Source organism: Oncorhynchus tshawytscha, linkage group LG25, assembly GCF_018296145.1.
Source record: "Oncorhynchus tshawytscha isolate Ot180627B linkage group LG25, Otsh_v2.0, whole genome shotgun sequence".
Classification (NCBI taxonomy): Eukaryota; Metazoa; Chordata; class Actinopteri; order Salmoniformes; family Salmonidae; genus Oncorhynchus; species Oncorhynchus tshawytscha.
Window position 1 is genome coordinate 23,772,914 of NC_056453.1, and position 24,767 is coordinate 23,797,680.

A 24,767-nucleotide genomic window follows, 5' to 3' on the forward strand; every position below is an offset into this window, starting at 1 on the left:
AGCTACGTAGGCAGCAAAGTGGGCAGTAGCTACATAAAACAAATATAATAATAATAGTTTATTTTATTTAATTGCATGCGCAGAAATCTTTTTCCGACCAACACTTGAACGCTGCAATATGCAGCGTTCAAAACAACTGGGAACTCGGAATTAGACATTTCCGACCTCAGTGCGTTCAAAAAAAACCAGGGAACTCGGAAAAAAACTAGTTCCGACTGGGAAAATGTATTTTAACGGTCATCCAACTCGGAATTCCAACTCCGGAATTTGGGCCTCTTTCTAGAGCTCATGGCGTCATTACTTGACCTTGTATATATGTCCGTGTTCCCAGTTGTTTTGAACGTGGCATTAGTCACCGCAAATGGGTTTCCAGAAAATCGCAGCCGTGCCGAAATAAATACTCACATGAGGAGGCGTGAACGCATGGTCCAGACCAGAAGACGTTACAGACAAAGCTTCGTCAGGTAAGAACAACAGGTAAAAAAAAATTAAACATTGGCATGATTAAAGTGTCATACCCGTTGATAATTTTGGGAGACAGCTGTAATTTAAGCACCTCTTTGTTGCTTTATTATTCACAAACTCCCATGGGATAATGCTGCTTGTACACTAGCCTGAGATCAAATGTGCCTTTGCGTGGTTTCAATTAAATAGCCTGTCGACTATACTCATGGGCAGAGAAGCACACCGAGTTGTGTTTCCATGGAAATTAACTTCCTAAATATGATAGGCTATAGTTTAGGTTACGACATTGACTGGAAATAAATATTAATAACATGTATTTGTGTCTGCCTGCAAATTGTCCCCTTTCCTATCAAAGTTATGAAATATTATTTCGAGACTGTTTTGTAGACTATTCCTCTGTCGCAATATTCACAAACGCTAATAGCCTAATACTTGCTGATGTATGTTCTGTAGCCTACCTTCTATTTTGTTGGGAATGCGAGATCAAGTGTGCTTACGCGTGGTCTCAATTAAATAGCATAGATTATATGGCGGAGAAGCATGGCGCAGTTGTCTTTAACTTCCTTTATGATAGGCTATGTAAAGGAATATTGATAACACATGTATTTTACTCTGCTTACAAATTGGCCTGCTCCTAAAATTACATTATTCCCTAACTGCGCTTTCAAACTACGTCAACCCTATTGGCTGATATAGCTCAATAATACTGCTTAATATAACGTGTCACGTGAGAATCTCTGGTATTTTAACCTATTTCTTAGGCCATTTTTGTGTATTTGGATTTTGAGTAGAGTGGCAAAATAGCTGGGAACGGCATACCCCTTGCTTCAATACTCATGGTTTCATTACACTACACAAGTTATTGGAAGATGGTGTCTTCTGTAAAAGGGGGGTTTGTTAAGAGCCCTGATGCTAAAATCTGAACCCTGCTTACAGTAGGGTGTTGGAAGCATAAGGAATAAGAGGAATACCTATGTAAGAATGCTGTTTATTGACTATAGCTCAGTATTCAACACCATAGTACTCTCCAAGCTCATTATTAAGCTCAAGGTCCTGGGTCTGAACCCCGCCCTGTGCAACTGGGTCCTGGACTTCCTGATGGGCTACCCCCAGGTGGTGAAGATAGGAAACATCACTTCCACTCTGCTGATCCTCAACACTTGGACACCACAAGGGTGCTTGCTCAGCCCCATCCTGTACTCTCTGTTCACCCATGACTGTGTGGCCAAGCACGCCTCCAACTCAATCATCAAGTTTGCAGACGACACAACAGTAGGCCAGTTACTTCCGGCGCCGACAGAGATGGCCGCCTCGCTTCGCGTTCCTAGGAAACTATGCAGTTTTTTGTTTTTTTATGTGTTATTTCTTACACTAGTACCCCAGGTCATCTTAGGTTTCTTTACATACAGCCGACAAGAACTACTGAATATAAGATCAGCGTCAACTCACCATCAGTACGTTTTTTTCAAATCAAATCAAATCACAAGCATTTCGCTACACTCGCATTAACATCTGCTAACCATGTGTATGTGACAAATAAAATTTGATTTGATTACCAATGATGACGAGACAGCCTACAGGGAGGAGGTGAGTGTGGTGCTTGGAAACAACCTCTCACTCACTGTCATTAAAGGAGATGATCGTGGACTTCAGGAAACAGCAGAGGGTGCACCCCCCTTATCTTCATTGATGGGACTGCAGTGGAGTAGGTGGTACGCTTCAAGTTCCTTGGTGTACACATCACTGACAAACTGAAATGGACCACCCATACAGTATGGTGAAGAAGGTGCATCAGAGCCTCTTCAACCTCCAGAAGGCTAAAGAAATTTGGCTTGTCACCTAAAACCCTCACAATTTTTTTTACAGATGCACAATTGAAAGCATCCTGTCGGGCTGTACTGCCCGCAACCGCAAGGTTCTCCAGAGGGGAGTGTGGTCTGCCCAACGCATTACCGGGGGCAAACTACCTGCCCTCCAGGACACCTACACCACCCAATGTCACAGGAAGGCCAAAAAGATCATCAAGGACATCAACCACCTGAGCCACTGCCTGTTCATCCCGCTATCATCCAGAAGGCGAGGTCAGTAGCGGTGCATCAAAGCTGGGACCGAGAGACTGAAACAGCTTCTCTCTCAAGGCCATCAGACTGTTAAATAGCCATCACTAATATTACACACTGACTCGATCTCTGGCCACTTTAATAATTAAAAATTGGATGTAATAAATGTGTCACTTTAAACTATGCCACTTTATATAATGTTTACATACACTGCTCATCTGTATATACTGTACTCTATACCATCTACTGCATCTTGCCTATGCCGTTCGGCCATCGCTCATCCATATATATTATGGACATATTCTTATTTATTCCTTTACACTTGTGTGTGTAAGGTAGTTGTTGTGAAATTGTTAGATATTACTGCAGGGTCAGAACTAGAAGCACAAGTATTTCGTTACACCCGCATTAACATCTGCTGTTGAGCCTTCACCACGCTGTCTGTGTGGATGGACCATTTCAGTTTGTCCGTGACGTGTACGCAGAGCAACTTAAAACTTTCCACCCTCTCCACTACTGTCCCGTCGATGTGGCTAGGGGGGTGCTCCCTCTGCTGTTTCCTGAAGTCCACGATCATCTCCTTTGTTTTGTTGACATTGAGTGTGAGGTTATTTTCCTGACACCACACTCCGAGGGCCCTCACCTCCTCCCTGTAGACCATCTTGTCGCTGTTGGTAATTAAGCCTACCACTGTAGTGTCGTCTGCAAACTTGATGATTGAGTTGGAGGCGTGCATGGGTGAACATGGAGTACAGGAGAGGGCTGAGAACGCACCCTTGTGGGGCCCCAGTGTTGAGGATCAGTGGGGTAAAGATGTTGTTTCCTAACCTCACCACCTAGGGGTGGCCCGTCAGGAAGTCCAGGACCCAGTTGCACAGGGTGGGGTTGAGACCCAGGGTCTCGAGCTTGATGACGAGTTTGGAGGGTACTATGGTGTTCAATGCTGAGCTGTAGTTGATGAACAGCATTCTTACATGGGTATTCCTCTTGTCCAGATGGGTTAGGGCAGTGTGATTGCGTCATCTGTGGACCTATTGGGGCGGTAAGCAAATTGGAGTGGGTCTAGGGTGTCAGGTAGGGTGGAGGTGATATGATCCTTGACTAGTCTCTCAACTCACTTTATGATGACAGAGGTGAGTGCTATGGGGCGGTAGTCATTTAGCTCAGTTACCTTCGCTTTCTTGAGAACAGGAACAATGGTGGCCCTCTTGAAGCATGTGGGAACAGCAGACTGGGATAAGGATTGATTGAATATGTCCGTAAACACACCAGCCAGCTGGTCTGCTCATGCTCTGAGGACGCGGCCTGTGCAGGCAGCACTGCGAGGGTTAACCCGTTTAAATGCTTTACTCACATTGGCTGCGGTGAAGGGAGAGCCTGCAGATTTTGGTAGCGGACCGTGTCGTTGGCACTGTATTGTCTTCAAAGCGAGCAAAATTTAGTTTGTCTGGGAGCAGGACATTGTGGTCGGCGACGGGGCTGGTTTTCTTTCTAACAAACTAGCTTTGGTAAGTCGGTTAGGACATCTACTTTGTGCATGACGGAAGTAATTTTTCCAACAATTTGTTTACAGACAGATTATTTCACTTATAATTCACTGTATTACAATTCCAGTGGGTCAGAAGTTTACATGCGTTAAGTTGACTCTGCCTTTAAACAGCTTGGAAAATTCCAGAAAATGATGTCATGGCTTTAGAAGCTTCTGATAGGCTAATTGACATAATTTTAGTCAATTGGAAGTGTACCTGTGGATGTATTTCTAGGCCTACCATCAAACTCAGTGCCATTTAGCTTGACATGGGAATATCAAAAGAAATCAGCCAAGACCTCAGAAAAAAAAAGTGTAGACCTCCAAGTCTGGTTCATCATTGGGAGCAATATCCAAACGCCTGAAGGTACCACGTTCATCTGTACAAACAATAGTACGCAAGTATAAACATCATGGGACCGCTCAGGAAGGAGACGTGTTCTGTCTCCTAGAGATGAATGTACTTTGGTGCAAAAAGTGTAACTCAATCCCAGAACAACAGCAAAGGACCTTGTGAAGATGCTGGAGGAAACGGGTACAAAAGTATCTATATCCACAGTAAAACGAGTCCTATATCGACAACCTGAAAGGCCGCTCAGCAAGGAAGAAGCCACTGCTCCAAAACCGGCATAAGAAAGCCAGACTATGGGTTGCAACTGCACATGGGAACAAATATTGTACTTTTTGGAGGAATGTCCTCTGGTCTGATGAAACAAAAATAGAACTGTTTGGCGATAATGACCATTGTTATGTTTTGGAGGGAAAAGGGGGAGGCTTGCAAGCCAAAGAACACCATCCCAACCGTGAAGCACAGCGGTGGCAGCGTCATGTTGTGGGGGTGCTTTGCTTCAGGAGGGACTGGTGCACTTCACAAAATAGATGGCATTATGAGGAAGCAAAATGATGTGGATATATTGAAACACCTCAAGACATCAGTCAGGAAGTTAACCTCACTAGGGTAGGGGGCACTTTTCACCTCTGGATGAAAAGCGTGCCCAAAGTAAACTTCCTGTTTCTCAGGCCCAGAAGCTAGGATATGCATATAATTGGTAGATTTGGATAGAAAATACTAAAGTTTTCAACTGTTACAATGTCTGTGTATAACAAAACTGATATGGCAGGCGAATGGGTCTTCCGAATGGACATTGACCTCAAACATACAAAGTTGTGGCAAAAGGAGTGGCCATCACAAAGTCCTGACCTCAATCCCATAGAAAATTTGTGGGCAGAACTGAAAAAGCGTGTGAGCTAGGAGGCCTACAAACCTGACTCGGTTACACCAGCTCTGTCAGGAGGAATGGCCCAAAATTCACCCAACTTATTGTGGGAAGCTACCTGAAACGTTTGACCCAAGTTAAACAATTCAATGGCATTGCTACCAAATACTAATTGAGTGTATGTGAACTTCTGACTCACTGGGAATGTGATGAAAGAAATAAACACTGAAATAAGTCACTACCATTATTCTGACATTTCACATCCTTAGGATTACCACTTTATTTTAACTGACCTAAGACAGGGAATTTTTACTAGCATTTAAATGTCAGGAATTGTGAAACTGAGTTTAAATGTATTAGGCTAAGGTGAATGTTAACTTCTGACTTCAACTCTAAGTCAATACATTGCATTCAATGCTAAAAGATAAGTATCAAGTTATTGTCTGAGTCTTTCAACAATATACCCATTGCAGCTTTATCACCACTTTTTGCCGTGTGTCTGTCCTGAGATGGAAAATGTCCGGGTCTTATTTTAGGAGAGCTGATAGTCTGGGCTTGCGGAATGCTGCATTGTGCGTGAGGGGTCGGGGCACACTGCTATAGAGGGGTGAGGCAAGTGGAGAAGTATGTGTGTTTTCCTGTTGGTTGGGAGCCAGGCGGCTACACATGACACAGGAGTAGTTCATACGGTAGACATGCATGCTTGCACACCTCTCGTTCCAATTCAGAGTTACAGGCACTTGGCTACAGCTACAGATGCAATGCTTTGAAATGTGATGACTACTTTTGATGATTCTTTTTATGAATTCTGCAGTGTTGCTGGCACAAAAAAGGCTTGCTGAATGTGTTAGTGGCAAAATCTAGTCATAGGTTGTAGATATTAAAGAGTTCTTACTGCCAGTTATCTGACAACTGTTCTGCACTGGATCTCAATCTGACCTCAGCTGTTATAGATGCAAATTTGTTCATATAACAACCCTTTCTGATGTTAATGCACAATAAAGTCCATTCTGAAAAGCATCTATCAGTATTTTGTATCTTCAGTGAGGAAGTACCCACTCATTCAGATGTGACATGCACATTTATGAGTGCTGGTCATGAGTGCACTATGATCACTCTGACAACGTCTCTGACAGATCTGTTCACCACACCACTAAAATATTGTGGGGAGTACAAGGATACCTGTGTGCTGTATTTTGTTTTTCCACACTCACAAGTTGAAATTGACCCAGGAAGTATTGGCTGGGCCAGAGGGAGATGGGAAAGGCTTCCAAAGGCATGGCAAATCGCTCCAATTCTGACAAGGGACACCCCCAACCCCTCACACCAATAGAAAATCCACAAACCAGCAGAGCGCTCCCCAGCAGCACAGCTCTGGGGCCTGTACACTCCGCCCCCTGCATCTGTTTTCTGGTCTTCCACATTACCTGTTGGGGCAGGCAAAAATGTCAATTTACTAGGCAGTCCCTTCACCTGTTTGGCTAAGCTTTACCTAGGGCCTCTAACATATAGGTCCAGAGTCAGCCTCAACCCTAAGTCTGTACAACATCCACCAAGGACAGAAAACAACCCTTACAGCCTGGAACAACAAAAAAAGATGCTTCACTTGTGGTGAAATCTGCACAGAGCCTTCACCGTGCGCTGCCACTTTAATAAAAAAAATCGTAAATCGGCGCCCAAAAAAACAGATTTCCGATTGTTATGAAAACATGAAATCGGCCCTAATTAATCGGCCATTCCGATTAATCGGTCGACCTCTACTGTGAATAATCCCACTGTAGATAGATCAGCAATACACTTCTCTATGGGAGTTTTATAGACAGAGCACCAACATTCTCTCAGAGAAAAGCCAGGTCCCATTGCCCTCAGCCCATGCAGATGGTCTTTCTGAGCCACCTTCAGTCATTGCGTACAGATTTACACCCAGCCACTTCTTGCAGGTCACCCTACTTAATGAACCCCACTCACAAGCCTGGCCCACAAGCAACAGAGGTCAGCACACTGTTCTGGGTGAGTTGGTTGTGAAGGAGTGGCTTCTCCATTTATCCATGCTCCTGCCTGTGAAATATGACATATTCAAAAGATTAACAATAGATGGCGAAGTCAAGGATGGTTCCATCAGTGGTGAAGTTTTCCCTAAATCAATGCATATGACAAATCCAGGACCAGCTTGCTAGTCTCTTGAATATTTCAGGTTATTACCTTCGAGGGAGATTAACTTTGCCTGCTGGTGGTGGTGGATGAATGGGACAACAATGGGTCTCAGGATCTCGTCACGGCATCTCTGTGCATTTAAATTACCATCGATTTAAATTGGAATTGTGTTCATTGTCTGTAGTTTATGCCTTCCCATACCATAACCCCACCGTCACCATGGGGTACTCTGTTCACAACGTTAATATCAGCAAACCGGTCGCCCACATGAAGCCATACACACTGTCTGCCATCTGCCCAGTACAGTTGAAACCAGGATTCATCTGTGAAGTGAACACTTCTCCAGCGTGCCAGTGGCCATCGAAGGTGAGCATTTGCCAACTGAAGTCTGTTACGAAGCCAAACTGTGGTTAGGTCAAGTCCCTGTTGAGGACAACGAGCACGTAGATGAGCTTCCCTGAGATGGTTTCTGACAGTCTGTGCAGTTGTACAAATCCAGTTTCATCAGCTGTCCGGGTTGTTTGTCTCAGACGATCCCGCAGGTGAAGAAGCCAGATTTGGAGGTCCTGGGCTGGTGTGGTTACACATGGTTTGCAGTAGAACACTGCCAAAGACTCTAAAATTATGTTGGTAGAGAAATTAACATTAAATTCACTGGCGGAAACTCTGGTGGACATTTCTGTAGTCAGCATGCAAATGGCATTGTGTTGTGTGACCAAACTGCAAATGTTAGTGTCCTTTTATTGTCCCCAGCACAAGGTGCACCTGTGTAATGATCATGCTGTTTTAATTAGTTTCTTGATATGCAACACCTGTCAGGTGGATGGATTGTATTGGCAAAGAGGAAGGCTCACTAACAGGGATGTAAACAAATGTGTGCACACAATTTGAGAGGAGCTTTTTTTTTTGTGCGTATGGAACATTTTTGGGATCTTTTTATTTCTGCTCATGAAACATGGGACCAACACATTGCATGTTGCATTTTTGTTCAGGGTATTTTGTAATGGACACAGTGCCACCTTTTCGATAACAAAGCTGCCGGCAAGCTGCGGTACAGCCCATGCTCATGGTTTTCTCAAAGGAAGTGAAATGATAAGCTAAAAGGACTTTGCTTGTGAGCATGCACGCTGCAAATGACGTGCAACTAAGTCCTTGAATATTCTCTTGTGGGTGCCTTTCCATTATCTGGATTGACACTTGTTGTTTGTAGCTAACCTCAGATGGACTATATGGGTGATATATGAATGATTGATTATATGGCTGATAGAATTCTAACTTGAGATCTGAATTTTCACAAATGTCCCATTGACATCAGTGAATGATTGAGGTGAAAGTCTGACTTGTGCATCAAGTCAGACTTTCTGCAGGGTGAGCCCGAACTGGACAGGATTTCTCCTTGTGTTGATTTACTGTTGACTCTTTGGTGCAGACAAGCTGTCCCCTCTCTCAGAAAGCATCACCTTATCCACATACATGCGCAAAAGCAAACTCTCCTATATCATGCTGTGTGAGAAGAGCGCAGAGGAGACGCACTCAAAGCACTAACTCGGCAGACCTTCTCAAGGACATTAAACTCTGGGCAAATATGGAGCCATGCACTTAGCCAATATCTGCGGCCTTTTTATTAGTGTCCTATTAAAAATAGGAACGTATACAGTACGTAACTATTTACCAGAGGTTGTCATAGTTGCTACACAAAATTGTTACCCCAAATGAATGCATGGGACCAGACTGCTACAATAAGACATTGAACCTTACAGAAAATCTTAAATGATCTTACCTAAATGACATGGGGCCAGATAATATTTCTGATATCTAGCCTAACAAATTAATGATTGTGTAATTGGGTGATTCTCATAACCTTTAAAAAAGTGTTTTTACAATTTTTTTATTTGTATGTCTTTAGCAAATTGAGTTACAAAACCATGATGCATCTGCAAAAAATCAACAATCATTATCAGGACTAAGATGTCTAGTTTTTAGGAAAGTTCAATTAAAATACTTTTTACATTGTTGCCTGAAATTTTGTACATCCCAAATTCTCATTACCGAAATTCGTCCGGATTAAATTCAGGTCATTTTACGCAATTGTATTTTTTTTTCCCCAACCTAATTTATTTGATTAAAAGATTGTTCATAAGTGGTATACTAGTTGAAGTTTACATTGTAGGTAATAAATATAGTTTAAAGTCTGTGGACGTGTCTCATTACCAAAACACTTTCAAGTTCCAGTTTGTAAATGGGTTTATTCACCCATGATGCATCATCTAGAGGAGTAATCCTTAGATGAGCACAAATTAGGTTAATTTATTTGCATACCCTGAGTGTCTAACCCTGATGTGATCCTCTCTTCTCTATTATTGCTGACTTAAGTACACATCAAACTAATAGTGAAACGCTTACTTACATTCTCTGCATTCCCAACAATGCAGAGAATGAAAATGGAGATAATAGAAAAGTAAAACATGTAATAATAGATATTCAATTATTAACAGTAACGTGGCTATATACAAGAGGTACCAGGTCGACGTGAAGGAGTAAGAGGTAATTGAGGTACAGTGCCTTTAGAAAGTATTCACACCCCTTATTCTACATTATGTTAGACTGAATTCAGCCTTTTATATACACTGCTCAAAAAAATAAAGGGAACACTTAAACAACACAATGTAACTCCAAGTCAATCACACTTCAGTGAAATCAAACTGTCCACTTAGGAAGCAACACTGACAATAAATGTCCCATGCTGTTGTGTAAATGGAATAGACAACAGGTGGAAATTATAGGCAATTAGCAAGACACCCCCAATAAAGGAGTGGTTCTGCAGGTGGTGACCACAGACCACTTCTCAGTTCCTATGCTTCCTGGCTGATGTTTTGGTCACTTTTGAATGCTGGCGGGGCTTTCACTCTAGTGGTAGCATGAGACGGAGTCGACAACCCACACAAGTGGCTCAGGTAGTGCAGCTCATCCAGGATGGCACATCAATGCGAGCTGTGGCAAGAAGGTTTGCTGTGTCTGTCCAGCGTAGTGTCCAGAGCATGGAGGCACTACCAGGAGACAGGCCAGTACATCAGGAGACATGGAGGAGGCCGTAGGAGGGCAACAACCCAGCAGCAGGACCGCTACCTCTGCCTTTGTGCAAGGAGGAGCAGGAGGAGCACTGCCAGAGCCCTGCAAAATGACCTCCAGCAGGCCACAAATGTGCATGTGTCTGCTCAAACGGCCAGAAACAGACTCCGTGAGGGTGGTATGAGGGCCAGACGTCCACAGGTGGGGGTTGTGCTTACAGCCCAACACCATGCAGGACGTTTGGCATTTGCCAGAGAACACCAAGTTTGGCAAATTCGCCACTGGCACCCTGTGCTCTTCACAGATGAAAGCAGGTTCACACTGAGCACGTGACAGAGTCTGGAGACGCCGTGGAGAACGTTCTGCTGCCTGCAACATCCTCCAGCATGACCGGTTTGGCGGTGGGTCAGTCATGGTGTGGGATGGCATTTCTTTGGGGGGCCGCACAGCCCTCCATGTGCTCGCCAGAGGTAGCCTGACTGCCATTAGGTACCGAGATGAGATCCTCAGACCCTTTGTGAGACCATATGCTGGTGCGGTTGGCCCTGGGTCCCTCCTGGGTTCCTCCTAATGTAAGACAATGCTAGACCTCATGTGGCTGGAGTGTGTCAGCAGTTCCTGCAAGAGGAAGGCATTGACGCTATGGACTGGCCCGCCCGTTCCCCAGACCTGAATCCAATTGAGCACATCTGGGACATCATGTCTTGCTCCATCCACCAACGCCACGTTGCACCACAGACTGTCCAGGAGTTGGCGGATGCTTTAATCCAGGTCTGGGAGGAGATCCCTCAGGAGACCATCCGCCACCTCATCAGGAGCATGCCCAGGCATGTTAAGGAGGTCATACAGGCACGTGGAGGCCACACACACTACTGAGCCTCATTTTAACTTGTTTTAAGGACATTACATCAAAGTTGGATCAGCCTGTAGTGTGGTTTTCCACTTTAATTTTGTGTGACTTTGTGTGACAAATCCAGACCTCCATGGGTTGATAAATTTGATTTCAATTGATTTTTGTGTGATTTTGTTGTCAGCACATTCTACTATGTAAAGAAAAAAGTATTTAAGAATATTTCATTCAGATCTAGGATGTTAAATCTCACCCATCTGCACACACACTGTGACAGTGAAAACAACATAAAAAAAAAAAAAATTTGATTGAAAATTAAATGCAGATCTCAATACTCACCCGTGAGCTCAGGTGCATCCAATTTTGGTTGATCATCCTTGATGTCACTACAACTGGATTGGAATCCACCTGTGACCAATTTAAATTGTTTGGACATGATTTAGAAAGACACCTGTCTATATAAGGTCCCACAGTTGACAGTGCTTGTCAGCACAAACTATACCATGAATTCCAAGGAACTGTCTGTATATCTCAGCTGGAATTGTGATGAGGCATATATCTGGGAAAGGGTATAAAACTATTTTTAGAGTTGAAAGTTTCCAAGAACACAGTGGTGTCCATTGGGAAATTGAAAAAATATGGAACACAGGCTCTGCCTAGAGCTGTCCGTCTGACCAAATTGAGCAACCGGGCAAGAAGGACCTTGGTCAGGGAGGTGACCAAGAACCATATGACCACTCTGACAGAACTACAGAGTTTCTTGGCTGAGATAGGAGAACCTGCAAGAAAGACAAGTCTCTACAGCGCTTCACCAATCTGGGCTTTACGGTAGAGTACCCAGAAGAAGCCACTCCTGTGAAAAAGCACATGACCGCACGCCTGGAGTATGCAGAAAGACCGATCATAAGGTAGAAGATTCTGTGGTCTGATGAGCCAAAAATGTAACCATTTAGCCTGAATGCAAAGCACTATGGCTGGCTATAACAAGGCACAACTAATCATCTGTCTAACACCATCCCTACTGTCTGCGAAGCATGGTGGTGGCAGCGTCAGGCTATGGGAGTGCTTTTCAGAGGCAGGGACTGGGAGTCTGGTAAGGATAGATGGCACAATGAATGGAGGCAAATATGAGATCCTGCTTCAGAGTGCAAACGATCTTAGACTGGGGCAAAGATTTATGTTCCAACAGGACAATGACCTCAAGCAGCATACAGCTTAAGCAATGCTAGAATGGCTTCAGAACAAGAATGTGAAAGTCCTTAACTTCACTAGGGTAGGGGGCAGCATTTGGAATTTTGGATGAAAAGCGTGCCCAGAGGCTAATATATGCATATTATTAGTAGTATTGTATAGAAAACACTCTGAAGTTTCTAAAACTGTTTGAATGATGTCTGTGAGTATAACAGAACTCATATGGCAGGTGAAAACCTGGGAAGAATCCAACCAGGAAGTGGGAAATCTGAAGTTTGTAGTTTTTTTAAGTGATTGCCAATCCAATATACTGTGTCTATGGTGTCAGATTGCACTTCCTAAGGCTTCCTCTCTATGTCAACAGTCGTTAGAACTTTGTTTCAGGCTTCTACTGTGAATGGGGAGCGAATATGAGCTGTTTGTATCAGGGGTCTGGCTGAAAGCCATTAGTTTTGTCACGTGTGCGGCTGTGAGCGCAAGCTCCGTTCCTTTTCATTTCTAAAGACAAAGGAATTGTCCGGTTGGAATATTATTGAAGATTTATGATACAACTGTAAGAACTTTGACTTTTCGTCTAGACTTTATGCTCGTGGCTTGTGCATTTTGATTACTGGACTAAACACGCAAACAAAAGGGGTATTTGGGCATAAATGATGGACTTTATCGAGCAAAACGAACATTTGTCTAACATGGAGTCCTGGGAGTGCCATCAGATGAAGATCAGTAAAGGTAAGTGATTAATTTTTAACTCTATTTCTGACTTTTGAGACACCTCTCCTTGGTAGGAAAATGGCTGAAAGGTCAGCGCCTAGCCACAGAAAACCAAACATGATCGCAGTGTGCTTTCGCCATAGTCTTTTTGAAATCTAACACATCGGTTGCATTAAGGAAGTTTATCTTTTAAATGTATGTTAAACATTGATCTATACAAGTTTATGATGAGTATTTCTGTAATTTGATGTGGCTCTCTGCACTCACTGGATGTTTGTTTGAGACGATGCATTTCTGAACAACGTGCCAATGTAAACATTTTTGGATATAAATATGAAATTTATCGAACAAAACATGCATGTATTGTGTAACATGAAGTCCTATGCGTGCCATCTGATGAAGATCATCAAATGTTAGTGATTATTTTAATTGCTATTTCTGACTTGTGAGCCCTCTCCTTGGCTGGAAAATGGCTGTATGGTTTTCGGTGACTAGGCGCTGACCTAACAAAATCTCATGGTGTGCTTTCGCAGTAAAGCCTTTTTGAAATCGGACACTGGTTGGATTTAGAAGTGGTTTATCTTTAAAATGGTGTATACTACTTTTGAGGGATTTCTGTTTTTGAATTTGGCGCCCTGCAATTTCACTGGCTGTTTTCGAGGTGGGACGCTACTGTCCCACTTGTACCAGAGAGGTTAAATTGCCAAAGCCCAAATTTGAATCCCATTGAAAATCCGTGAAAAGATTTGAAGATTGCGTCTCACTCAAAAGAATTTGAGGAAATCTGCAAGGAAGAATGGAATAAAATCCAGATGTGCAAAGTTGATACAGACAACTCAAAGCTGTAATCACCTGCAAAGGTGTGAATACTTATGTAAATTAGATTTCTGTATTTCATGCGGTTGGATGCAAAGCAGATGCCATACCAAGTGGTGATGCAGCCAGTCAATATGCTCTCAATGGTGCAGCTGTGGAACTTTTTGAACATCTGAGGGGTCCTAGCCAAATCTTATCAGCCTCCTGATGGGAAAGGGGCGTTATCGTGCCTTCTTCACGACTGTGTTGGTGTTAGACCATAATAGATCCTTACTGATGTGGACACCGAGGAACTTGAAACTTTCAACCTGCTCCACTAAAGCCCTGTCGATGTGATTCGGATTCGAGCCCCACAGTGGAGGTGTCTTAATACCCATAAAACCTAGGGATCAAACAGGAAAATGTTTCCAGTTGTTTTTTCCACCATGCATTTTTCCCATAGGGGATTTTAGAACTTAAAATAAGGGCTGTGTTTTTGTGTAGGCTTACCCTGGCATGACGTATTGATAATCGTGTAAGTCTCTCTCGGACAAGGGGACTTTAATCAATAGTTTCGGCTCTATTTACTCTAATTTCAAATGCTAATCAGCATCCAAGTAGACATTATGCAGGACTACAAATCCCTGCAAGCTCCTGCACGTCCTCTTTAGCTGACACCGTTGCTAAAAGGTTACATTTTTAAAAAACTTACCCAAGACATTTCACAGAATTGTCAATTTAATTAAATGTAGCCAATGTATTCATAACTACATTTAGTAAACATAAGTTTAATCCAGAGATTCTTACCTTTGCCTTGATTCGGCAGTCTCATCCAGAGCAACATGGCATTTGTAGTTCTGTATGATAGCCACATTAGCAGCTCATTGCATTTCATTTTTGGGGGGTAAATACAGGCAAATATATCTATCAAAACGTCATGCCAAGGTAAGCCTACACGAAACGCAGCCCTTATTTTAAGTGTTTCTAAAATCACCTTTGGTGGGGACACAATTATGCTGGAAAAATGATTGGAACCATTCCCCTGTTTTGACCGCTTCGGTTTTAGGGTATTATGACTTATTCTGGTACTGTAAACTTAATGATGGTGTTGAAGTCGTGCGTGGCCACGCAGTCGTGGGTGAATCGGACCGCAGGAGGGGACTAAGCACGCACCCCTGAGGGCCCCCTGTGTTGAAGTTCAGCGTAGTGGATGTGTTGCGTAAACTCAACTCAACACTTGGGGGGCGTCCCATCAGGAAGTTCAGGATCCAGTTGTAGAGGGAGGTGTTCAGTCCCAGAGTTCTTAGCTTGGAGGGTACTATGGTGTTGAGCGCTGAGCTGTAGTCAATGAACAGCATTCTCACGTACTGTAGGTGTTCCTTTTTGTCCAGATGGGAAAGGGCAGTGTGGTGTGCGATTTGAGATTGTGTAATCTGTTGGGGCGGTATACTAATTGGAGTGGGTCCAGGGTGTTAACGTGAGCCATGACCAGCCTTTCAAAGCATTTCATGGCTACAGATGAGTGCTACGGTCATTTAGACATATTATCTTGGCATTGTTCTTGGGTACTGGGACTTTGGTGGTCTACTTGAAATGTAGATATTACAGACTGGGTCAGGGATTTGCCAAATGAAGGGTGAGGGAGAGCTGTGTGTGTGGAGTAAAGGTGGTGGTGATAATAATATTTTTAACTTTATTTGCGAAGGTGACATGCTGATGGAAATGAGGTAAAACAGATTTCAGTTTTCCTGCATTAAAATCACTGGTAAAACAGGAGCGCTGCCTCTTTATGATGAGCATTTTATTTATGCTTATGGCCCTATACAGCTTGTTGAGTGCAGTCTTAGTGCCACTTACTGCCAGCATCGGTTTGTGGTGGTAAATGGACAGCTACGAAAAATATAAAGAAATTTATGGTCTACAGCTTATCATGAGGTATTCTAACTCAGGCGAGCAGAACCTCAAGACTTTCATAATATTAGAGATTGCGCACCAGCTGTTAAGCAACACACACTACCCACTTTGAGCTGACCTGACGGTGCAGTTCTGTCCTGCCGATGCATAGAAGAAAAACGCTAGAATATTGTCCTTGTTCAGCCAAGTTTACGAGAAACAGGTTATTACAGTTCTGTTCTCCAGTGATTCTACGTTCATCAATAGAAGAGCGGGTAGAGGCGGATTATTTACTCGCCACCGTAGTTTCACCGGGGTACCTGGATGTCGGCCTCTCTCTTTCCTTTCTGAGTGTGTAGTATTGGGACCTGGTCCGGGGTGAGCAGTATGTCCTATACCGCAGACTCATTGCAGTAGAAATCTTCGTCCAGAAGCTCTTTTCGGTCATAGGATACATTATGTACTAAGAAAGTTAAAATCGGTGCCAAAAAACACACAAAATGGCCGCAATATATTCCACCGCCATTCTTTTAAAAATCATTCCTCCCTTGTTTCTTTTTCTCTCTCAGTTCTGACCCAAGTTGACGGAACAGACTGTTGAGGGAATCTGCTAGCAGAGAGGATCATGGGAGGAGCCGTGGTAGATGATGAGCCTAGTGATGTCAAGGCACCAGACGGAGGGTGGGGCTGGGCAGTGCTCGCCGGGGGGTTCGTCATCACTGGGTTTTCCTACGCCTTCCCCAAGGCCGTCAGTGTGTTCTTCAAGGAGTTGATCAGGGAGTTCGGAGTGGGATACAGCGACTGTGCATGGATTTCTTCTATACTGTTGGCCATGCTCTACGGCACAGGTACGAATATATATATATATATATATAGATATAGATATAGATATAGATATATAGATATATATCTATCTCTCACTCACTCACAGGAATTTGTAAGTATATCCAACAGAAGTGTTTTCTCGATGAGCCAGTACAAGGAAAAGGTGCAGGAGATTAGAGAAAGTGTCAGATCTGGGCGTTACTACCTCCGGAGTCTACACAATTTAGGCAGGACCTTTTTATTATTAATTGTATCTTTATTTTACCAGGTAAGTCTGATTGAGATTAAAAATATATTTTACAAGGGAGACCTGGCCAAAATAGCAGCACACAAAGTTTAAGATATATATTTACAACATAAAGCACACAATTATCACATTAAGCAGGTTAGGTGCATCTAGGGGCCAAACCATTGATAGCCCCCCACTAACTGACCTAGCACACACCCCCGCAGCCCCCAGATAGCATATGTGACTCACCATTTGGATTTGGTCTTATGTAGCAACAGTTGAAATAGAGCTACAAATGTTATCATACACTGCATTTGAGGAACAATGGGAAAGTAATTGTCAAAGTTTGAAATGTGAACACATCATAAGCCATTTTGATTTTTTTTAAATGTATGTACAGGAAATGAGCTTTTAGATTTGCTTTTTTATTTTTTTATCAGCATCAATCAGGAATGAGTAGGGTCAGCTATACCGTAAGGACCCCTTCATGTCCTCATTACATGTAGTGCAACAATGGCCTGTAAAGTTCTCTATATTTTAAAAGATTTAAACAAACAATATTGGAATCACCATGGCCTCAACCATAAACTGTCAACTTATCTTCCTGATAGATTAAGTTAAAATATGTTACATTTAATTATGTTTAAGAATCATTAAGCAACTGAGGGAAAAACAAAATTGCTATTGTGTACACCACTTGAAGAAAGTGTAATTTGTGTCTAACGTCAACTCCGTCAGAGTGCTGAAAGATCTGAGAATGTTTTTTTTTATTGGGGATTTTTAAATGATTGTATTGAGCTGTCTTATGTATCCTAACCAGGCTTCAAGACGGGTCACTCAACCAAGACTGCTCTCCTCTGTCACGGAGGGTCTCTGCACTGCCAAAGCTGACTCTCTCTGTTCCACGTACTCTTACTAGTGGTGGTCTATCTCCACTTCTCTCCATACACCAAATCACTCGTCTCTGATAGCTTCACATGGTCTCTCCTATTGTTGCTATGCTCATGACACCCTTTTCTCCTTCCCCTCTTCTGACACCCAGTTGGCAACACACATCTCTGCGTGCCTGGCAGGTGTTGGGCCGACATATCAGCTTGGATGTCGGCCCACCACCTCAAGCTCATCCTCGACAAAACAGAGCTGCTCTTCCTCCCAGGGAAGGCCTGCCTGCTCCATGACCTCCATCACAATTGACAACTACCGGTGTCCCCCTCCCAGAGTGCAAAGAACCTTGTTGTGACCCTGGACAACATACCTGTCATTCTCTGCAAACATCAAAGCAGTGACTCTCTCCTGCAGGTTCATGCTCTACAACATCTGTAGACTTGGACCTTATCTGACACAGGAAGTAGCGAGGTCCTAATCCAGGCACTTGTCATCTCCAATCTGGACTACTGCATTTCTCTGTTGGCTGGGCTCCCTGCTTGTGCCATCATACCCCTGCAACTTATCCAGAATGCAGCAAGCTGCTTGGTGTTCAACTTTCCCAAGTTCTCCCATGTCCTCCTACGGAGCAGCAAGAGGTACTGCCCCTCCCTACTTTCAGTCTATGCTCAAACACTACACCCCAACCTGAATACTCTGACACCTCTGGTCTCTTGACAATCCCACCCTTATGGAAGGGCAGCTCCCACTCAGCCCAGTGAAATCTCTTCTCTGTCCTGGCACCACAGTGGTGGAACTGCCCATCTTTCAAAAACATCTGAAACCCTACCTCTTCAACCCAATGTGTGTTCTGTCCACTATTTACTCAGCGCTGGGTTGTTTTTTTAGGGAAAATAGGATTTTGAATGGGACTGAATTGTCTGTCCCCACAAGGTTAGCTGTACAATACTCTGTGTGTGTGTAGGTCCACTGTGCAGTGTGCTGGTGAACAAGTTTGGGTGTCGGCCAGTGATGATGGTGGGAGGGCTCTTTGCCTCCTTGGGAATGGTCCTGGCCTCCTTGGCCACCAGTATCATACACATCTACATCTGTACTGGAGTTATAACAGGTTAGTAAATAAATACACACATCAACCTTTACTGGTGGGCACACACACATACACACTTTAAAAACAGTTTGCCCCCTGTCTACCAGGTCTTGGCCTGGCGCTGAACTTCCAGCCGTCTCTGATCATGCTGAATCGTTACTTTAGTGAGAAGAGGCCTCTAGCTAATGGACTATCTGCTGCTGGGAGCCCTGTGGCCCTCTGCTGCCTCTCTCCTCTGGGACAGGTACTACACCTCTTCAGTCTCCCTATCTGCAGTTGTAGATCAGTATTATGATGTAGGGAGAAGCATATGAACACAATGAGCGACGTGTGCTACTCTGAAGGATTAACAACACAAAGGGGAAGTTGTATGCTGTGTTGGCGGCATATCAGAGTTACGGCTCATCGTTCATGTTTTTCTTCATATTTCTCCCCAAAGGTGCTGCAGTACCACTATGGCTGGAGAGGCGGCTTCCTTATCCTGGGGGGCCTGCTGCTCAACTGCTGCGCCTGTGGGGCCCTGATGAGGCCCCTGGTGGGCCCCAAGAAACCCCAGGACCAGGAGTTGCAGGCTGTGGGCGAAGCAGAAAGAAAGCTCAAGCCTAAGAAAAAGCTCCTGGATTTTAGTGTATTTAAAGACAGAGGTTTCCTCATCTATGCCATAGCTGCGTCCATCATGGTACTGGGCCTTTTTGTGCCGCCCGTGTTTGTGGTGAGCTATGCCAAGGAGATGGGAAATGAAGACACCAAGTCTGCCCTCCTCCTCACCATCCTGGGGTTCATCGATATCTTTGCCCGCCCCACATGTGGGCTGATTGCGGGGATGAAGTGGGTCCGGCCTAGATCTGTGTATCTCTTCAGCTTCGCCATACTCTTTAATGGCATTACCGATGTGATCAGCTCACAGGTAAGTCTGGAACTTGTTTTTATTCATATTATTTGTATGGATGGATGTATTTCTATGGGATGTAAACGATACATAAACAGTATTTAATCTGTGTTGTATCGTGATTACATTCCTGTGTTGACACATAGTGTATGTGGAAACCTGCTTGTCGAACATATTATTCCACAATCATGAGTATTAATATGTATTTGGTCCCCCCTTTGCTGCAATAAGAGCCTCCACTCTTCTGGAAAGGCGTTCCACTAGATTTTGGAACATTGTTGCCATGAGCATTAGTGAGATCGTGCACTGATGTTGGGCGATTAGGCCTGGCTCACTGTCGGCGTTCCAATTCATCCCAAAGGTGTTCAATGGGTTGAAGGTCAGGGCTCTATGCAGATCAGTCAAATTCTTCCACACCGATCTCGACAAACCATTTCTGTATGGATCTCGCTTTGTGCACGGCGGCATTGTAATACTGAACCCAAACTGTTGCCACGAAGTTGGAAGCACAGAATCCTCTAGAATATCATTGTATGCTGTAGGGTTAAGCTTTCCCTTCAATGGAACTAAGGGGCCTGGCCCAAACCATGAAAAACAGCTCCAGACCATTATTCCTTCTCCACCAAGCTTTGCAGTTGGCATTGCATTGGGGCAGATAGCATTCTTCTGGCATCCGCCAAACCCAGATTTGACTGTCGGACTGTCAGATGGTGAAGTGATTCATCATTCAAACATGTTTCCACTGCTCCAGAGTCCAGTGGTGGCGAGTTTCACACCACTCCAGCTGACACTTGGCATTGCATATGGTGATCTTAGGCTTATGTGCAGCTGCTCGGCCATGGAAACCCATTTCATGAAGCTTCCAACGAACAGTTCTTGTGCTGACGTTGCTTCCAGAGGCAGTTTGGAATTCGGTAGTGAGTGTTGCAACTGAGGAAAGATGATTTTTATAAGCTTCAGTACTCTGTGATCCTGTTCTGTGAGCTTGTGTGGCCTACCACTTCGTGGCTAAGACTTTGTTGCTCTTAGACATTTCCACTTCACAATAACAGCACTTACAGTTGACCAGGAAAGCTCTAGCAGGGCAGAAATTTGACAAACTGGAAAGGTGGCATCTTATGACGGTGCCATGTTGAAAATCACTGCTCTTCAGTAAGGCAATTCTACCGCTAATGTTTGTCTATGGAGATTGCATAGCTGTGTGCTCGATTTTATACACTTGTTAGCAACAAGTGTGGCTAAAATGGCTGAATCCACTAATTTTGAAGGGGTGTCCACATACTTTTGTGTATATATAGTGTATTATTGTGGACTCTGCAGCCTTCGAGACCCGGAGCTATTGTATCCATAGAATTTGAATGATTAATCAGTCATGGTTGGTCATCAGTCATTTCTCTGGTCATATTATGTTGTTGTGAATTATATAACCAAGGGTGTTTCTTCTCTTTTGGCAGGCGACAGACTACCCTGGTCTGGTGGTGTTCTGTATCTTCTTCGGGCTCTCTTACGGGATGGTGGGGGCGCTGCAGTTCGAGGTTCTCATGGCCATCGTGGGCACAAAGAAGTTCTCCAGCGCTTTAGGGCTGGTGTTGCTCATGGAGGCTATCGCTGTGCTGGTCGGACCGCCTGGAGCAGGTCAGTACACAGGGAGAAGGATTGGGTTAGTGTTAGGATTAGGGTTATGGCTAGGGTTGGGGTTCAACCAGGCTGTGGATGTGAAGCTAGGGTTGGGGTTCAACCAGGCTGTGGACGTGAAGTTGGGGTTCAACCAGGCTGTGGACGTGAAGTTGGGGTTCAACCAGGCTGTGGACGTGAAGCTAGGGTTAGGGTTCAACCAGGCTGTGGACGTGAAGCTAGGGTTAGGGTTCAACCAGGCTGTGGATGTGAAGCTAGGGTTGGGGTTCAACCAGGCTGTGGACATGAAGCTAGGGTTAGGGTTCAACCAGGCTGTGGACGTGAAGCTAGGGTTAGGGTTCAACCAGGCTGTGGACGTGAAGTTGGGGTTAGGGTTCAACCAGGCTGTGGATGTGAAGTTAGGGTTCAACCAGGCTGTGGACGTGAAGTTGGGGTTAGGGTTCAACCAGGCTGTGGATGTGAAGTTGGCGTTAGGGTTCAACCAGGCTGTGGACGTGAAGTTAGGGTTCAACCAGGCTGTGGACGTGAAGTTAGGGTTGAGCCATAATGTGGACGTGAAGCTAGGGTTGGTGTTCAACCAGGCTGTGGATGTGAAGCTAGGGTTAGGGTTCAACCAGGCTGTGGACGTGAAGCTAGGTTTAGGGTTCAACCAGGCTGTGGATGTGAAGTTAGGGTTGAGCCATAATGTGGATGTGAAGTTAGGGTTGAGCCATAATGTGGATGTGAAGCTAGGGTTGAGCCATAATGTGGATGTGAAGCTAGGGTTGGTGTTCAACCAGGCTGTGGACGTGAACGTAGGGTTGGGGTTCAACCAGGCTGTGGACGTGGAGCTAGGGTTAGGGTTGAGCCATAATGTGGATGTGACGCTAGGGTTAGGGTTGAGCCCGGGGTGTGGATGTGAAGTTGGGGTTGAGCCCGGGGTGTGGATGTGAAGTTGGGTTAAGGTTATGCTTACGCTTACAACAAGATCTACGCACACGTAAGATTTGGAGTGTCACAATGTTGTTTTTTCTAAAAGGCCTGGTAATACACTCTGGCATTTGACACTTAAAAAAAACATTTTTAATTTTTTTAAACTACCTGAAAATTGAGACATGCAGTATCCTTTCTTCTGCAGCCATGGGGGCAGTGTTGTCACTTGCTTCCTAGATCTTATTTATTGGCTATTCATCAGTTGCCTATTTTGCATTGATAACAAAATAATCTCAGCGACTGTTCAAACAGTAAAGCAAACAACAAGAATCCACCCAAAAAGGTGTTTTTGTTTAGAAGTAATAAATGGTGATTACACACTACTGTGAAATTGTAGAACCTGCTGTAGCCAACTAGCTAGCCATGTGCTTTTGTCTGCCTGACCAAAACATGACTTTCTATTTTCAGCTGATTATGGGACTGAATACACAAGCAGCATTTCAAACTGGGATACTGTTTTAGGTTTAACCAGCAAACATAAGAATATTTGCCAGGGCATAATTGTAAATTATAAATCTGATTAATTTCACATGAAGATGTGGGAAGCTAAAAAGGCTAGCTAGCTTGCTCTATTTTTTTGCCTCCCAAAGTCCAAGAGTTATGGATACTCTTCCGAAAAAGATTGGTAAGAGTGCAGTGTAACTGCAGTATGCTACAAATAACTTCCCCTTTGTGTTGTTTTTACTGCAGTAATTTAGCAGTGTAACTGCAGTTAGAGTGCAGTCGACTGCAGTTTCAAAACTGCATTCTTTTGTAATGTTAGGGTTGAGCCGGGGTGTGGACATGACATTAGGGTTTTGAACGAAGTCTTCAAGCAATCAAAGCCAGTATAGACATTTTAGCTGGTGATAAACTGTGTATGCCTTGAATGTATAACAGGTAATAAACTCTTCTCATACCTCTCCTCTCCCGTAGGTCGTCTGCTGGACGCCACACATAACTACATGTACGTGTTCCTGCTGGCTGGCTGTGAGGTCATTCTGGCCTCCATCGTCATCTGCATGGGCAACTTCCTGTGCATCAAGAAGAAGCCAGATGAACCTGAGGCCCATCTAGAGAATGGCGCCCCCATAGAGATGGATAAGCTCAACAGCCTGCTGGAGGCAGGAGAGCATGAGAGGGCGCAGCCGACGGGGGTGAGGGGTGGCGCCGCCGAGGCAAAATAGGGAGTGGAAAAGAATAGAGGGGTGGGAAACCCAGAGACAGCTCTGTGATGGAGAGAGAAGGGATATTTGTTAATTGATTTTTAGAGCGACTGACAAGCTTTTATTAAACACTACCAATAGGGACGAACATAAGAATACACACACTGGCGGAGGGAGGGATGAAGAGATGGAATGCATTGTGCTGTACATGTGTTGTATGCTTTAATATACACAGCAAATTGGCCAGTGTTACCTAGTGTTTTTTCAGGGTAACATTTTTGTTTTGATTCTGGAGTAAAATTAACTCTAAGGGTTAAATTGACACTGAGTGGTGTAATAGAACCTCAGTGTCTGTTAATAACCGATGTTGTGAACCAAAACCACAGCCATCATGTTTCCCAGCATGCTCAATGCAGGTGATTTAAAAAATATATTTTTTTGCGGGGGGGGGGTTGTACATTGATTAATGTTGTGCTACTCAAATATAAATTCCATAAATTTTTCTAAACTAATCCAATGTGTTACTTGGATGTATTGCACACATTACTGAAATGGTTGTCAATTTTAAATGCATTCGATACTCATATTTTAGTCTTCCCAACCCTGGCAGTCATTCTGAATAAAAGTTGAGTGAATACAAATTCCTAATGTTGATGTTCCCACTCTGGCTGAATTCCAATTGGAATTACAAATTACTTTGCAAGCCATCGTAAATGTGAATTTCAGGCCTGATGTGGCCTGTAAACCATGTGTTTCTGGCCACTGTATTGGGGTAAAACTAGTCCTTCAACATAAGGCCTTATGAAGTATGTACAGTGGGGCAAAAAAAGTATTTAGTCAGCCACCAATTGTGCAAGTTCTCCCACTTAAAAAGATGAGAGGCCTGTAATTTTCATCATGGGTACACTTCAACTACAACAGACAAAATGAGGGAAAAAAAATCCAGAAAATCACATTGTATGATTTTTAATGAATTTATTTGCAAATTATGGTGGAAAAATAACTTTTGTTATTGACCAAATACTTATCTCAATACTTTGTTATATACCCTTTGTTGGCAATGACAGAGGTCAAATGTTTTCTGTAAGCCCATTCCTCCATGCAGATCTCCTCGAGCAGTGATGTTTCGGTGCTGTTGCTGGGCAACACGGACTTTCAACCCCATAG

At 43.9% G+C, this 24,767-nt stretch overlaps 1 protein-coding gene across 5 annotated transcripts; it reads left to right on the top strand.

Moving 5' to 3' along the window:
• Positions 1-246: 246 nt before the first annotated feature.
• Positions 247-24,112, top strand: slc16a3b (solute carrier family 16 member 3b). Of its 5 annotated transcripts, none has more exons than XM_024388078.2 (7): positions 247-477; positions 16,503-16,781; positions 18,837-18,980; positions 19,067-19,203; positions 19,399-19,866; positions 21,303-21,483; positions 23,371-24,112. In XM_024388078.2, the coding sequence occupies exons 2-7, from the start codon at positions 16,559-16,561 to the stop codon at positions 23,619-23,621; spliced, it is 1,404 nt and encodes a 467-aa protein (XP_024243846.1). In that variant the 5' UTR covers positions 247-477; positions 16,503-16,558; the 3' UTR covers positions 23,622-24,112. The 5 variants fall into 5 exon arrangements, with proteins under 5 accessions (XP_024243846.1, XP_024243845.1, XP_024243847.1 ...); XM_024388077.2 differs by having other exon boundaries at positions 248-464; XM_024388079.2 differs by lacking the exon at positions 247-477 and adding an exon at positions 2,495-2,546.
• Positions 24,113-24,767: the final 655 nt, after the last annotated feature.

What these genes read in the sequence shown, in the direction of transcription:
- slc16a3b (XM_024388078.2), top strand. Translation starts at nt 16,559, where the DNA reads ATGGGAGGAGCCGTGGTAGATGATGAGCCTAGTGATGTCAAGGCACCA. An exon ending in GGCCATGCTCTACGGCACAG is followed by an intron (nt 16,782 to 18,836) that starts GTACGAATATAT and finishes GTGTGTGTGTAG; the next exon opens with GTCCACTGTGCAGTGTGCTG. An exon ending in CTGTACTGGAGTTATAACAG is followed by an intron (nt 18,981 to 19,066) that starts GTTAGTAAATAA and finishes CCTGTCTACCAG; the next exon opens with GTCTTGGCCTGGCGCTGAAC.